Source organism: Procambarus clarkii, chromosome 68, assembly GCF_040958095.1.
Source record: "Procambarus clarkii isolate CNS0578487 chromosome 68, FALCON_Pclarkii_2.0, whole genome shotgun sequence".
Classification (NCBI taxonomy): Eukaryota; Metazoa; Arthropoda; class Malacostraca; order Decapoda; family Cambaridae; genus Procambarus; species Procambarus clarkii.
The window spans coordinates 120,176-137,500 of record NC_091217.1 but is presented as its reverse complement, the minus strand read 5'-3'; the positions used below and the strand labels follow the sequence as shown (position 1 = coordinate 137,500).

The following is a 17,325-nucleotide window of genomic DNA, read 5'->3' as shown; positions in this document are numbered from 1 at the left end:
TAATATATATATATATAAAATATATAATATATATATATATATAAAATATATATATGAGTCCCTCTTCCAGTTTTGTACATCCTTGACCCATATCACTAAAGCTTTTACCCCTCCTACGGTTCTAAAACGCCTTTTCCTTGAGCACTTTTCTTCTCACTCCCGCTCCATTTCTGTCTTCACCGATGGGTCTAAGTCTGCGGACGGTGTTGGCTACTCTGTTGTTTTTCCTGATCGCACTTGTGTGTCGCTTACCTCCGGAGACTAGCATCTTTACTGCGAAGCTTTATGCTATTCTCTATGCTCTTCGTCTCCTGCTTTCTCGTTGTCAGTCTTCCTTTGTGGTTGTTGTTGACTCTCGTAGTGCCCTCACGGCTCTCGGGACCTTTAGTCCGGTTCATCCAGTAGTTGTCGTGATCCAGCATTGGCTGTTTCTTGTTCACAGTAAATTTAAATCAATTGAGTTTTGTTGGGTTCCCAGCCATATTGGTGTCTTTTTAAATGAGCGTGCGGATGCTACCGCCAAGGAAGCTGTCCGCTCTTGTCCCATCTCTCGTAAAGGTATTCCGTATTCCGACTTTTACACGGTTATCCATTCCTCTGTCCTTACCCGTTGGCAGGGTTCTTGGTTGTCTGTTACTGGTAACAAACTACGTACTCTTAAATGTTGTTTCCTCGTGGCCGTCCTCCTACCACTGTAACCGGCGATGGGAAACTGCTCTGGCGAGGTTGCATATTGGCCATACTTGCTTAACCCATGGTCACTTGATGGAGCGCCGCCCTGCTCCTTATTGTCCTAATTGCATTGTCCCTCTTACGGTCGTGCATGTCCTTCTTGAATGTCCTGACTTCCGGGATGAGCGTGTGTCTTGCTTTCCGACCGCCCCTCGCGGTCACCTGTCCCTCAATAGAATTCTTGGTGACTCGGATACTTTTGATATCGTTCGCCTTATGCGTTTTTGTTCTCGTATTGGCATCCTTGGTGATATTTAGTGCCCTCTGATTATTCCGCACATTTGCTGGTGCTACATAGCCTTCCCGGTTTGGTGCCTTCTTTTGATAATTACTTACTTACTTCACACATTTCCTTTTCATTTTCCATGTATCTGTCCCCCATTTTCAACCTCTGTATATTATCCTTTACCTGCAGCTTACTTTTAATGAATTTATAGAAAAGGCCTGGATCTGATTTACATTTGTCTGCTATACTGTTCTCAAAGTTCCTCTCTGCCACTCTCCTTACTGATGTGTAGTTGTTTCTTGCAGCTTTGTATCACTGGTATGTTTGGGGGTTTGGCCTCTTTCTATAATGATTCCATGCTTGTAACTTTTGATCTCTGGCCCTCTCGCAATATCTGTTGAACCAACCCTGTTTCCTAGGTCTGCATGTCTGTTTTGGTATGAATATTTGTGTGCCTTCATCATATATTGTGCAAAATTTGGCATACATCTCGTTTACTTCCATTTCCTAGCAACAAGTCTGTCCAATTATACCCAAGAAAAAATGTCCAAGTTCCCCATAGCGTCCTCTCTTGAAATCGAGTTTAACAACTGTTTCACTGTCCCCATTCTCATTCCTTGTCCCCATGTCAACATGTCCCCATTCATTGAGTGTGTAATACAGTGTTACTGTGTAAATAGTGTGTGAAACTGTACATATTGTAATTTTAGTGAATTTTTAACAAGTAATATTGCAACAATAAGCATTTATTGTGGACACATTGCTGACACAGTGTATCACATTCCATGGAACATTATGAACGTTCTACTATATACATATTGTAAAGGACACACATATGCATCATATACGATAACAAAAAATAAATAAAACCGCATTGGAAATACTGTACATAGAACAAATAATTGAAAATATATTTGTGGCAACTCGTGGTGCTTAAATGGCGCACGCAACCGCCTCTGGGAGCTTCACGCACTGGCAATCGGCCCGTGACGCCTCCGTCTCCACGTCCCCATAGCGTAAGTGGATTACTTTTTTTTTTTTTATGTACATGTACATGTTCAGGGAAGGGAATTTATCATTTTACAAAGATAAAAAAAAAATTGCAAACACTTGATTTTAAGTGCACAGGGGGAATTTCACAATAAACTTGGCGCATCACAGTGGTTAAACATTACAGATTGCAACCAGCCACATAAACTTAATATTTATTTCCACTAGAATTAAGGGTATTATTTGCTATACATGCAACTAAATTGGCATAAGTCACGACAATAAAGCAGTGATGCTTTGCAGAAGATATATTGTGACTCACCAATTACAACCACGGCCTTTTCCCCACACCCAAAGGTCACGGGACGAGTACATCCATGCCCCCGTGTATGCTGCCCCTTCTACCATATTGGCATCAATGACTTGGCCTTGTCCTGTAACACACAGCACTGTGGTAACAATTTAGAATATGTTGTAAAACATTTATTGTTCAGTGTTAACAAGATGGCTAAACAAAGACAGCCAAGTACAGACACCATAATACAATGACAAATATCAAAAGTAAAAAACTTTGCTAAGAATTCTGATTTACACTGGAAAAAAATCAAGTTTCAGAATAAAGCTTTAAAAACCAGATAAAGGGTACATTAATAGGAATCTTATTTACGACTCGCATATAAAAGTGTGCTACTGTGAATACAAAGTATGATAAATGATTTATGGAATGGAGTTACACATATTAAATAAAATTTCAAGAAGCAAGCTAAAAATCTAATATCAACTCTGAGACCTTATTCCCTTGGCAAATTCATATCCCTTAAATGTTAGCTTTGTGAAAATACTTTTTTCCTTCATATGCTAAAGGAACAATAGAATAGTTCCACATACTGATCTAGCTACTGCTTAAGCTCTTGCCAGCTCTTACAGAGATAAATAAGAATTTGGAAATAGGGATTGCCTTAAGTATATATTGTTAAAGAATACAAGTAAAAGCGGCACAAACATGAAATTAATAAATCTACAAATACCGTAAAAGATAAACTGATAGTCGAGAAACTGAGGACACTCCAAAATGATGTTGCTCATATTGAAGATGGTACTGCAATATGAGCATAATAGGCTATCAAGTGGTGCTGCAATATGAGTATAACAGGCTATCAAGTGGTGCTGCAATATGAGCATAACAGGCTATCAAGTGGTGCTGCAATATGAGCATAACAGACTACCAGGTGGTGCTGCAATATGAGCATAATAGGCCATCAAGTGGTGCTGCAATATGAGCATAAAAGGCTACCAGGTCGTGCTGCAATATGAGCATAACAGGCTATCAGGTGGTACTGCAATATGAGCATAAAAGGCTATCAGGTGGAACTACATGAACATAACAGGCTGTCAAGTAGACGGATGCTAAAGCTTAGGTTCTCCGGTGGACCTATCATGATCCCAAATATGTTGTCTATGTAGCGATAGTATATTAGCGGTCTGCCTTGGTACCGGGTAATTTGTGATTCAAAGACCACGTGTATGAAAATCTCAGCAATCTCTACACTTGATGCTCCTATTGCCGTGCCTTTGATTTGCCTGTAGGTGCTGTTATCAAAGGTGAGGATGGTATCCCGCATGATGTGTAGGATTGCCTCTATCATGAGTGCTCTTGAAGGTGGGGTCCCGACTCCTGTGTCACATAGGTCTTGCTTTATCCTGTGGGTGTTTGCTTAAAAAAAAAATCTACTACCACCGTTGCTGCTTCCCGCAGGGGGATGCTCGGGTATAGGGACACTATATCCAAGAAGAAAAGGGTGGCTTCCTGGGGGACTGGGCCCCATGTGCAGTTAACTTCCTCTAACTTGACCAGGAAGTCTGTTGTGTCCACTAACCTCTCCTCCAGGAGACACAGGAGGGGGTTCAGTAGAGCTGTGCAAATCCTATCTACAGGTCTCGTTGGGGCTCTACATCCGCTCAGCACCGGGCATCTCGTCCAGGTACCCGTGATTGGGTCTACTCCTTTGTGGCTTTTCAGGAGGAGGTAGAGGTTCGGGAGCTCTGACTTGAAAGCCAGGAAGAAATTTCTTGCTGCCGTTTTGAGGATACCCTTCCTGCCCTCATACCTGAAAAAATCCATAACTAAGGACCTACTGCGGGTCTGGGCATTCCTGAGGGTCACCTGCCCATTCTCTACTGGTTGATACGTGGTCCCGTCCGCTAGGTGCCTGTTCATTTCTGTTTTGTAGTTGGTCTTTTCCCAGAGGACCACTGTCCCCCCCTTGTCCGCTTGCTTAACAACTACGTCCCTTCTTCAAGTCTTCGCAGGGCTGCATGATGCTCCGGTTGGAGGTTGAAGTGGCAGCGCTCTGCTACCCGTGTCTCTAGGAAAGAGGTCAACAGGTTCATCTGGTCACGTAGGCCATTTAGTCGGAAAGGGGTCTGGGGTCTAGGCTGGGGGGGGGGGGGTTAGGTAACAGGTCGATAGGGAGGGGTTGACCACTTACGGCGTGGGGGCGGTTCCAGGGCTGGTTCCCCTGACCGGAGGCCACTCCAGGCCGAATTGATCTGAGCCTTCAGGGTCTCCAGAGTCTGGTGGATTATCTGGATCCTTCTCTGTGCCGAGGGGGGGTCCTGTCACAAAGGTGAGGCCTTTGCTCAGGAGTTCCCGCTCAGGGGCCATTATCTTAACCTCCATCACTACTGTCTGCCTTACCAGGTGCGACCTCCTCCTCCTCCTCCCTCTTCCTCCAGACCAACCTCTCCCGCCATCTTTCCACCCATTCCCGCCACCTTGGCCTCCTGACGGGGGTCGCTGGTAGGCATTGCCTCGTCTTCAGCTCCCGGGGCTTGAAAGGTCTGACGACCTGGACCTTGTATGGACCTGATTTTTGTATGCAGGCGGGTAGAGGAAGAGATGACTTCTGATTCTTGTTACTACGCTTGGAGGTTTCCCTTCCTGTGGTTTATCTTATTATCGTAATCTATTCCATTTTTTTCTGCTTTGCTTGCCCTTTCCATTACATTTTACTTTTTTTCCATTTTGTATCTTAATAATTTATTAACTGCTCATTTCCAGTTCATCTAAAAAAAAGCATTTCTGATAAACCAAGAAGTTTTGTTTACCTATTATTAGAGTGAGTAAATCACAACTAGAGCTCAGCCAACTAGACAATTAACACACACCTGATATGAAGAAAAATATCCTTACCAAATGAGGATCAACTGTTCATGAACATTGTCTCACCTAAATTCTTCATAGCTCACACTCACCTGATTTTGAGCGTTCAAACAAAGCAAAGGCAATGCCAAGTGCACATATAAGACCTCCACCTGCAAAATCTGCTAACAAGTTGATGGGTGGAGTTGGTGGGCCTTCTTTGCGTCCAAGCAGTGACAACAGGCCTGGGAAAAAAGCATATTGCATCAGAATCAACCACTGTACTGCACAGAGCGCCCTAAGGTGCTCTGAGAGTTGTGCCATTTTTTTAATTAGGCTATATTTTAATGTTTTTAAATGTTTTCATCACTTGTGTTTTGAAATTAAAATGGTTGAGTTTGGAAACATTTTGACGTTAACTTTACCTGAACATTTATAAAAACAACAAAAATATGTCCTTAACAATTGCACTAAGAAGTTTTAGCCAAAACCAGGAGCACAGTGCAGTGGTTAAGTAGTTTCTCCACTGCAGTGGAGAAAAATGTCACAAAGTGAGAAGGGACCCAGGGGTCACATCCATCAAACCAAAGAGATCCAGTGGGATTTCCAGGGCCCTTGTCACGTAATCTCGCTAAGGAAAGCCCAAAGCCCAGGCAGGGTACTGCTAACCGGTGCCCAAAGTTACCAACCATAATGCTAAAGCTGAACTCCCGGGAAATGTACACTCGCAGGGTGAGTGTACACCTAGTGGAGGACCACCGAGATTTAAATGGGTGTGACCAAAACCAAAGGGCAGCCAGCCCCCCCCCCCCCCCCCTGCCAGGCAGGAAAACAAAAAGAAAAGAAAAATATCCGCAAGAGGACAACATACCCAGGTGGAACAGAGCCGGCCGTTATGGGAGGTGAAAACTAGCTGCACAGTACCTTGCACCCCAACCAGTGACGAAACTACACCCTATCCAGAAGTAAACAGTAGTGCAAGAAACACCCCAGCTGACTCCAAGGGGTGGTCAATGACCAAGCAGCAACAGACCTTGCAAAGGTAGACCCCAAGGTGACTTGTTGAAGTTGGCCCCAAGGGCAGTACTTACAGGGTACCTAGGGAAGGGGACCCTAGGCATATGCAGCCCGAGTACTTGTGAAATAACTCCTCGCTCACGCACCACCACTAAGACAGCACCACACCACAAGGTACCAAACTGGAAACACAGGAACCAGAAGCACACAACCTTGCCAGTTCACTTCAGCCACAGAACTGCAGGGTGGATAGCTGGCGCGGGGGTCTGGGGCTCTGGGAAGGAAGGGGGGGATTGTGCAGACAGCAGTTTGGTGATGTAATGACAGTGATGTTCTGTCCACTAGTTTGGCTTTCAGTAGTAATATTTTAACCAGACTAAGGGTTTGTTTTGGGGCGCTTACCTTTCTGGGTGCATGACCCAGTCGATGGCCGAGTCGGTCGGCCGAGCGGACAGCACACTGGACTTGTGATCCTGAGGTCCCGGGTTCGATCCCAGGCGCCGGCGAGAAACAATGGGCAGAGTTTCTTTCACCCTATGCCCCTGTTACTTAGCAGTAAAATAGGTACCTAGGTGTTAGTCAGCTGTCACGGGCTGCTTCCTGGGAGTGGAGTCCTGGTCGAGGACCGGGCCGCGGGGACACTAAAGCCCCGAAATCCTCTCAAGATAACCACTCAAGATACTCAAGATGGCAGACATAGAATGCTTCCAACCACACGGGAGTTTCTACAGGCCATTGCTCCTCGTGCCACTCTGAGGGGGGCCAGGTTCTGGCTCGTAGTCCCCGGTAGGCCTACAAATCCATGAGTACTGACTGATGCCAGGGTCTAATACAAAATTCATATCAGCCCGGTTAGCTCCAGGGAGCCATAGGGGTCCCCCCCCCCAAGAAAATATTATAATCTATAGTGCCTAAGGATTAAGCACTATAGAGTCAAAGTTTCAATGGCATGATGTACCACAATGAAAATTATTAATATTCTTTTAACTTTTTAAAATTAATAGATAAATAGACAAAGAAAATATACAGAGTGCACTCACCTGACAGTGCTAAATAATTGATGTCATGCCCAGCCATATCAGCATAGGGTCCAGACTGCCCAAAACCAGTGAGTCTAGCATAAATAAGCTTTGGATTGTCCTTCATGAGTTCCTTTGGTCCTAAACCCATCTTTTCCATGACTCCTGCAAACAAATTATTATATGAAACAGTTCTAAATAAATACACAGATGTGATATATATATTGTACTGTAAGACCTATGCAACATACCAACTAGATTACTCAAAGGTTATCTTCTTGAGGTTATCTTGAGATTATTTCAGGGCTTAGCGTCCCTGGTGCGGTCCTCGACCAGGCCTCCTTCTTGTTCCACACCCCCCAAGAGGGTGTCTAACTCCCAGGTATCTATTTACTGCTAGGTAACTGGGGTATCAGGGTGAAAGAAACTGCTCATTTGTTTCCGCCTCCACTGGGGATCGAACCCGGAACCTCAGGATTATGACTCTGAAGCACTGTCCACTCAGCTGTCAGGTCCCTTGATTAAAAATGTCATGGTGGTTGAGTAAAGAATTTGGGGTTCTTACCTTTATCTGTACTGTACTTTTAAATGAGGTAAATAATTAAATGAAAGAACCTTCAAATGTCAAAGCATGATTGATACTAAACATGCTCAATCTTCAAAAGAAAAGTATAACCTTCAAAATATAAACATGCCATCTCAGTTTAACCCTTTCACTGTTCTAGTTAATAATGGTCAACAAATTAAAGAATCTACATGCTTTGCAAAAATCAACTTTTCCATCTGTTGCCAGGAAAAAACTCAACAAATCATGTGATATTGGATTGTAAAGGAAGCAGATATCTGTACAAGTGAACATGGTGAAGCTGTACCAAGACTGGGACATTCGCCCAGTAACGATGGTGGTCTCAAGAGACCAAGACAAAGAGGTGATGGGGGACGTTGGTAAGCAAGTAGAATTGTATTCAAAGGATTCTGCTTAATCTACCTACCAAGTTAATTCACATGTCTGAGGAGCAATAGAGATCCCTCCTAGAGTTAATAATGCCTTATAAGTCTATTTTCAAAGATGCTCCAGGTTTGACATCCATCTTCAAGTACAGGCATACCTCAGAATACGAGTTTAATCCGTTCCTGGAGACGCCTCGCCTTCCGAAAACTCGCATTCCGAAGTTAATTTCCCCATAAGAAATAAAGGGAAATGAATTAATCCGTTCCTGACTACCCCAAAAACCCCACATCAAACTAAATTTTTTATACCTAATTTACCTAATTCATCTAAATAAACCTACAAAACTGTGTTCCAGTTATTACTTACCTTGCTGTCGAGTGCTGTAGGCGTATGGAAGATGGTGAGGAGGGGGGAGAAGGAGAGGAGTTACTGTTTGGAAGGGGAGTCCCCTTCCATAATCACATCACATAACCCCATGCCTTGTAAAACTATGGATACCACTTCTCTTTCTAAATTTTTCAAACCAGCCCCTGCTTGCCTTAAACTCTTTCTTATCTGCATCACTCGTTGCAGGGGTATTCTTTAGAAGGTCTTCGTGCAACACCCTGGCTTTCTCACAAATAATGGCCTCCGAAACACTATCACCCCTCAACTCCTTGTCGTGTATCCAAATTAATAACAACTTTTCCACTTCAAGTATTTGTGGTCTTTGTGCCGTTAATGTTCTTACTCCTTTTGCCACTTTAGCACCCATAATCTTATTTTTCTTCTTAAGTATAGTGCATATTGTTGATGTGGCTTTGTTGTACTGCCTACAAAGTTCAACAACACGTGTACCGTTCTCATGCTTCCGAATGATCTCTTGTTTCTCCTATATTGTCATCCTCACATGAGCTTTCTGGCCTTTATCCTTACCACTGGCTTTCTTGGGACCCATGGTGAGATATATAATAACAAATTGTATAGACAAATCACCAAAAATCAAACAAAACACTGAAAATCCGCAAGAAGAATTGATGTGGGGGTAGTCACTGAGCGCGAGACAATGGTAAACTGAGGGGCGGCGGGGCGGAGGGGCGACGATCGCCGAACCACCACGCGCTGGGTCGGCCTGTACGCGTATCAACAAACTCGCGTCCCGAAGTAACCCTCGCCTTCTGAGACAAATTTTTGGAGTAAATACTGCTCGCCTTCCGAAAACCTCGCATACAGGGACAATCGCATTCCGAGGTACCACTGTACTACATTATCCTTGGGGAGGGTGGGAGATCGATAAAGCAACATCCCTACCAACTAAATCCCCGTCAGGTGATGGTGGCAAGATGTAAGATTGACTACATGCTCCAACATAATTTAATTTGATCGCCTCAAATATTAATCCATGGTCATCCCCCCATTCTGCTAGTACCCAAGCCTGGTAATGAGCATAAGTTATGCATAGATCACCAACATGTTAACCCTTTAACTGCGCAACGCGCCTGCAGGCCCACGTCTGGGGTGCGCTACGCGCCTCCAGGTATTTGTATTTTTCACATTCCATTCAAAACTCCCGCGGCTATATGGGGTTCACATCAGCTTCCTCAGTGCTCTTGTAAACAGACGCCATCTTTAAAAAAAATCGTGGTCCATATTCCAGGGTGTGAGAGCCTCAGTAGTGAGTGGGCAACCAAGGCCGGCGCACGCAGCATGAGCTCACAGCACTGCTGTTCAGCTTGTGACCACAGCATCTCCTAATAATGTCAAAATATATATATAACTTGTATTATTTAGCCATGATAGTATTACAGAAGAGCCTGAGTGTGATAATGACCGTGTACAATGTTCAAATAATAGTGATTCAATGCTGTTTACGATGTTCACAGTGCTAGCCACAGCACCACAGCATTATTTCGTCCATCTACGAGTCTTCAAACGACTTCTTGGGTTCCTTTACAAAATACACTTGTGGTCAATTATGTATTTACAGGATTTAGTGACCAGTATTGTGATAACAGCAGGATTGTGGTGATAATAAGCACTGTGTGTAGTATTGTGGGAGGAGTAATTGTGGTGAGGGAGCAAGGGAGAGAATCGAGGTAGCCTCACTGTGTGGCAGCCATTCTTGTTTTGCTCATCATACTAGCTTAGTGGTTCGCTATGGTGAACACATTTGTACATGGGTATATACAATGTGTGTATATAATGTAGTAACAGCAGCAGGAGTATGTTGGGAGGAGCTATTTTGGTGAGGGAGGTGACGTAATTGTAGCGTCGTCTGCTGGCTGCTGTGTGATTTCTCATACAGTGTATGGTGGCCACTGTAAAGTTTGGATACAACACCGGCTTACTTGCATAGTTCTGGTGAATAAAACATGTAGATAAGTATACATAACATGTGTAAATAGTGTAATACAAACAATAACAGTATGGTGGGAGGAGCAATGTTGGCGAGTAAGATGTTGGAGGAGTGAGGGTGTGGCAGCTGACACCCGTGGAATTCTGAGTGGGTTCATGGTGAGTCTGTTACTATACTCTTACTCAGGGAAGGGGTTTTGACACTTTAAAAAACAGAAAAGAATTTTTTCCAGAGATTTTATTCCCTGCACACTGGGGGGTGTCATATTTGGAGACCGCACAGTTAAGGGGTTAATAAGGTCACAGTAGCTGATACACATCCCCTTCCCAGAACAGAAGAGTGTATTGATACCATCTGTAAGGTCCCCCTACCTAACGAAGTTCGTACCTCTGACAGAGCGTGGCAAACCTATCTCTGCTTTTGTAACTCCTGTAGGCCTTTTTGAGTGTCAAGTGATGCCATTTGGAATGAAAAATGTCGCCTCTACATTGCAGATTAATGACTATTGTACTACACGACGTAGAGAATGCCATGGTCTACACAGATGATGTGTTGATCGACAATTCCAATTGGGAGGACCATTTGCTGCATATGGAAGCATTTTTTTTTTACTATTCAGCATGCTCAGTTGGTAGTCAATCTGCATAAATCAGAATTTGTTAAGACCTCTGTAAACTTTTTAGGACATGTGGTTGGTGGGGGATGGATCGCCCCTAAGAACAGCAACATAGAAGCTGTCGTTCAGTACCCGACCCCCTCAACACATAATGATGTCCTGCATTTCTTGGGTACCTTGCGGTTACCTTGTGATGATTCCGGGGCTTAGCGTCCCCATGGCCTGGTCCTCAACCAGGCCTCCTGGTTGCTGGATTGATCAACCAGGCCGTAAGACGTGGCTGCTCGCAGCCTGACGTATGAATCAAAGCCTAGTTTATCAGGTATCCTTTTATCCTTTGGAGGTGTTTATCGAGTTCTCTTGAACACTGTGACAGGTTGGCCAGTTATTCCCCTTATGTGTAGTGGAAGCATGTTGAACAGTCTTGGACCTCTGATGTTGATAGAGTTCTCTCTGAGTACCTATTGAACCTCAGCTTTTCAACGGGAGTATTCTGCACATTCCCGGTTTGGTGCCTTCTTTTGATAATTACTTATTCTGCACATCCTGCCATGCATCCTGGTCTCATGTGGTGTTAATTCTGTGCAGGGTTGGACCCAACTCCTCTAGTATTTTTCATGTGTAAATTGTTACATATCTCTCCTGCATAATACAACACATACAAAATATACACTTGCATTTTATAATCAAAACTCAACTTCAGGTTATATTGTAATACAGTATGGGAATACTGTAAATAATTATGGAGTAGACTTCACATACAAGCTATAAAACAAAATATTTTATTAGTTTACCTGCTCTATAAGGCTCAATAAGCACATCAGCATTAGAACATAATTTTTCGACAATACTTCTTCCTTCTTGTTTCTTCACATCTAAAACAATTGAACGCTTTCCACGTCCTAAGCGGTCAACATCCGGTGTGTTTGGCTGTAAACATGTGGAAAGAAAAACACTTTTGAAAGCCTTTAGAGTGCCCAACAGATAGTACTCAAAATAGGACCCAACAGATATTACTGTAGTCAAAATATGGCTACATGAATTTTACAAAACAGGTTTTCGAGTAATATGAAAAACACTTTTCTGGACGGAGTATTCTACTCTGCCCAGGAAAGTGAGCAGAATAGAACAGAGTAGAATACTCTGTTCACTTAGCAGCCTAAAGTATTTCCATTCACTTGGGCTCTAGGAAACTCAAACCATGGACCCCAAGCGTGTAAGGCCGAAGCTCACTTTATTGCATCAAGTAAGTTCTGTTTTTTTTTTTTTTTTACACAGGAACACAGTCAGGCACATGCTAGGGAGTCAGTGGAAAGTTCCTTCCAACACTTCTAACAGAGATCTGTAAAAAGCTCACTAATAAAAATCGAGCCATAGAGAATGCTCATTGAAATTACAAGTGACTGCTATGGGAGCATTTTGGTAATTCACCAGTTCACCTCTTTAGTAGCCTCAGGTGACCATCACCAGGTGGCAGCAACTGTAGGTTCCCCACAGCCCCTCACATGCATTCTGATACCAAAATTTATCTCTAAGTAAAGGGAATGAGGAACAGAATGGAGTGAACAGGAGAAGTAGAATAGGTAACTCAGGGGAAACTAATCTCGCAGCACCTTGGGTTCTGCGAGAATGTGCAACTGAGCTAAGCATTCCACTCCAATTAATATTCCAGACATCCTTGTGCACAGGAATCTTAGCAGATATATGGAAAAAGGCAAACATAGTACGAATCTATAAAAATGGTAGTCGAGAGGAACCTTAAAATTATAGACCCATATCATTAACAAATGTGGTAGTCAAAACTCAAAGAATAGTTAAAACTAAATGGGTTCAACACCTAAAGAGTAATGACATAATAATGGACAGACAGTATGGCTTTCGAACAGGTAGATCCTGTGCAAGAAATCTACATAGTTTATGATAAGAGTCACAAAGATGCTACAGGAAAGAGATGGGTGGGTTGACTGTGTCTATCTGAACTTAAAAATCCAGCATTCAATGTAATGAAATGCCACCATCTAGGTGAGTTGCAGAGGCTCCCTGGAGCTATCGGACTGATATGCAATATATTAGTCTAGGGCATCAGTCAATGGAGTTCACTGCATTAGTGATTAGTCAGTGGTTACCATGGTACTCCGTAACCACTGGCTCGTGGTTACCGGGGACCACGAGCCAGAATCTGGCCCCCTTAGAGAGGCAAAAGGAGCAATGACCTCTGGAAAAAAAAAAAAACTGTGGTTGGGGGTATTCCTTGTGTACCATCACCCCCCTCCACGCTCAGCTCGTTGTTGCCATGAGGGGGGGCTTAATGGGTGGCTGCCGGAGTGTGATGCTCCTTGGGACAGTCCTCTGTCCTTTTCTAGCCTTGTGCTCCTGCTGCCGTCCTCTCCAATTATGCCGAGCACCTTTTCCTTTTCCTTCTATTTCATTTTTCTCCCCCCTCTTCTCCTATCTGCTTGCCGTTTCCTGCCGACCTTTTGCTTGTTCTGGTTCTTCCCTTGGACTTCTTCTATTTTGACGCCCGGGTGCTTGAGGAGGCATACTCTTGCACCCGTAGAACTGTAGTACCCGACGTCGAGAGCGAGGGGAACCTTTTATTGTCAATCCCCCTTTCGTCACTGAACAATCCTTGCCCGGGTTTCCCGTAGCAATCAGCCTACGGGCCCTGGAAAATCATGCCAGGAATCATTGGACCTGTGGATGCATCTTCCGAGTTCCAGGCACCCCTCATGCGGGTTTGAAAGTTGCTGTGTGCTCGTCTCAGGGTGACAGTCACCACTTTTGCCTCCGTCATGTTGCCTGTTGGGTCTATCTTGAGTCTATCTTGAGATGATTTCGGGGCTTTTTAGTGTCCCCGCGGCCCGGTCCTCGACCAGGCCTCCATCCCCAGGAAGCAGCTCGTGACAGCTGACTAACACCCAGGTACCTATTTTACTGCTAGGTAACAGGGGCATAGGGTGAAAGAAACTCTGCCCATTGTTTCTCGCCGGCGCCTGGGATCGAACCCAGGACCACAGGATCACAAGTCCCGTGTGCTGTCCGCTCGGCCAACCGGCTCCCTAGAGGAGAGTACTAGAGGATTTTTGACAACTGAGAAAGCTACATTTATATAATATGATAATTGCACAAGTAACTTGATGCCATACAAAAACTAGATGATAATGGAGGTTAAATTTGCAAACAAATAATTACTGTAATGAATAAGTTAAACAGAGACAGAGTGAAGGAAAGACTATACAAGAATAACAAAGAAATAAAGGGGACATCTAGTAGCATGAGATGTATAACAGAAGCTAGTAAGGCATGATTACATTAGTCAAAAATAAACAGAACAATTATACATACATGTACATGGTAGTTACCTTGTCAACTCTAATAACACTGGCACCAAAATCTGCCATTATCATGCCGCAGAAAGGAGCAGGGGCTAACCCTGCCATTTCCACAACACGTAGCCCACACAAAGCCATCCTGTAAATACTGCACATTAAAAGTTCAGAATGCTGCAAACTAATGGTTTGTACATTATTCCAATACAGCACTAAGAAATATTTTTGCAATAAGTACAGTGGGAACGTGATTACCTAAATCCCCATTTTATTTTAGATTCTCAGGTTAACTGGATCAATAAGAATCTGTACTAAAGTCAAATTACCACTCAACAAATATGTTAAGAGAAGCATGTTCCAGACTTTCACAATTGCTATGCCACTTTCTGGGCAATAGCAAAAACTCCATGTTGGTACAATAAATTTGTGTACAGATACAGTATTCAACTTTAAACAAAATTTGAATAATTTTTCAGTGAATATATTTTTAATATAAACAATTTACATGGTGCACATTTAACCCTTAAACTCTGCATGGTATACATAGGCGACGGGACCTGATGGGACCATGAGTTCAATTTCTGAAACTTGCTCAAACTCTCTCCAATTTTTTGTGCATAATCTACTAGGAAATCCTGCAACTTTGTCTAAATGATTCCCGGTTTGGTGCCTTCTTTTGATAATTACTTACTTACTTGTCTAAATGATCACAAACGTAACTTGAAAAATAATTATAAAATTTAATATTGAAAAATTCAGATTTTCAAATCAGGTGCAAAAATATAAAATATCACCAATTGTTCATTTGGTGTTGTTATGCTCTCAGAATAGCATATGATCTTCATTTTCATAGATTTAGAATACCTGTATAGGTTTTCAGTTTAGTTTACTGTAAAAATATCGTCAATGTGGCATTTGAAATATACGCCAAATTTAGACAACAAAATGTATAACTCCAAACGTTTAGGGTTTATGAAAAATCCATTCTGATAGGATTGTAGAATAGACAGCTGTGCACACCATATGTAAAGACGGTGAGAATCGGTCAGAAACTGGATTTTTTGAAGCTGACTCAAAGTTGAAACTCTAGTTTTAGAGTTAATTGAATTTGAAGTTATCAATAATGAATATGGAAAGGTTACCTTGACCTTACCTTGAGGTTACCTTGAGGTGCTTCCGGGGCTTAGCATCCCCGCGGCCCGGTCGTCGACCAGGCCTCCAGGTTGCTGGACTGATCAACCAGGCTGTTGGACGCGGCTGCTCGCAGCCTGACGTATGAGTCACAGCCTGGTTGATCAGGTATCCTTTGGAGGTGCTTATCCAGTTCTCTCTTGAACACTATGCCTCTTATGTGTAGCGGAAGCGTGTTGAACAGTCTCGGGCCTCTGATGTTGATAGAGTTCTCTCTCGGAGTACCTGTTGCACCTCCGCTTTTCAACGGGGGTATTCTGCACATCCTGCCATGTCTTCTGGTCTCATGTGATGTTATTTCTGTGTGCAGGTTTGGGACCAGCCCCTCTAATATTTTCCACGTGTAAATTATTATGTATCTCTCCCGCCTGCACTCAAGGGAGTACAGATTTAGGCTCTTTAGTCGGTCCCAATAGTTTAGGTGTTTTACTGAGTGGATTCTAGCAGTAAAGGATATCTGCACGCTCTCCAGGTCAGCAATTTTTCCAGCTTTGAAAGGGGCTGTCATTGTGCAGCAGTACTCCACTCTAGAGAGCACAAGCGTTTTGAAAAGTGTCATCATCGGTATAGCATCTCTAGTGTGAAAAGTTCTTGTTATCCAACCTGTCATTTTTCTTGCAGTTGTGACGGCTACTTTATTGTGTTCTTTAAAGGTAAGGTCTTCCGACATGAGTACACCCAGATTAGAAGGTAGTTCTAATTCATTATTTTCTTTTATGTTTTAATAAATATTGTTTGGCATTTGAATATGTGAACGTTGTAGGTCAATATGTGTTGGAATGAAGTCGAGAAAGAATAACCCCCAAAAACACAAACTATAGGGATAGTTATAAAGATTTAGAGGATAAAGTTGTACACTTTATATAAGTGATAAAGCCCTAATCTGGTCCCTAATCTTCAAAACAACCTAAAGAGACAAAGAAAATAGTTTGCAATCTGTGAAAAAATCAGCCCAAAAAAATTCAAAGTCCCAAGTTCTGCCAGTTGTGATTGATTTTATTTGTTGAACTTGAAAAAGTTCAGAGATATTGCACTAGGCTAGTCCCAGAACTAAGAGGCATGAGTTACGAAGAAAGGCTGCGAGAAATGTACCTCACAACACTAGAAGGCAGAAGAGTAAGGGGAGACATGATCACTACCTACCAAATTCTCAGAAGAATTGAGAGGGGAGATAAAGATAAACCGTTTAACACGGGTGGTACGTGAACAAGGGGACACAGGTGGAAACACAGGTGGAGTACCCAAATGAGCCACAGGGACGTTAGAAAGAACTTTTTCAGTGTCAGAGTAGTTAACAGATGGAATGCATTAGGCAGTGATGAGGTAGAGGCTGACTCCATACAGTTTCAAATGTAGACATGATAAGAGCCCAGTAGGCTCAGGAATCTCTACATCAGTTGATTGACAGAAATTAGATTTGTTCCTCCAAGGAGTGCCGGACCAACCGGGCTGTGGTGGGTATGTGGGCCTGCGGGCCGCTCCAAGCAACAGCCTAGTGGACCAAACTCTCACAAGTCAAGCCTGGCCTCGGGCCGGGCTTGGGGAGTAGAACAACTCCCAGAACCCCATCAACCAGGTATCAACCAGGACAGTTGAGAGGCAGGACCAAAGAGCCAGAGCTCAACTTCCACAAGCACAATTAGGTGAGTACTAACATGCAAAATATAATATACTAATAGTACTGGAATCCTGTAATAATATGCTATACAATATACTTTAGGCTTGTATTGAGGTCTCCCTAGATCTAACTATTGAACTTCTCCACGGCATTTTAAA

General features: G+C 43.2%; 1 protein-coding gene across 3 annotated transcripts in view; it reads right to left on the bottom strand.

The window, feature by feature from the left end:
• The window catches only part of Amacr (Alpha-methylacyl-CoA racemase), a 36,266-nt gene that overhangs the window by 18,606 nt on the left and 335 nt on the right, over window positions 1-17,325 (bottom strand). The window contains exons 2-6 of one of the 3 annotated variants that reach the window (XM_045769318.2): window positions 14,392-14,500; window positions 11,824-11,959; window positions 7,148-7,291; window positions 5,204-5,335; window positions 2,271-2,382 (exon numbers count right to left, since the gene is read on the bottom strand). In XM_045769318.2, coding sequence (XP_045625274.1) covers window positions 2,271-2,382; window positions 5,204-5,335; window positions 7,148-7,291; window positions 11,824-11,959; window positions 14,392-14,499 — 632 coding nt within the window. In that variant the 5' untranslated portion in view covers window position 14,500. Of the gene's footprint in view, window positions 1-2,270; window positions 2,383-5,203; window positions 5,336-7,147; window positions 7,292-11,823; window positions 11,960-14,391; window positions 14,510-17,325 lie in introns of all 3 variants that reach the window. The other 2 variants (XM_045769319.2, XM_045769320.2) reach the window with 2 other exon arrangements.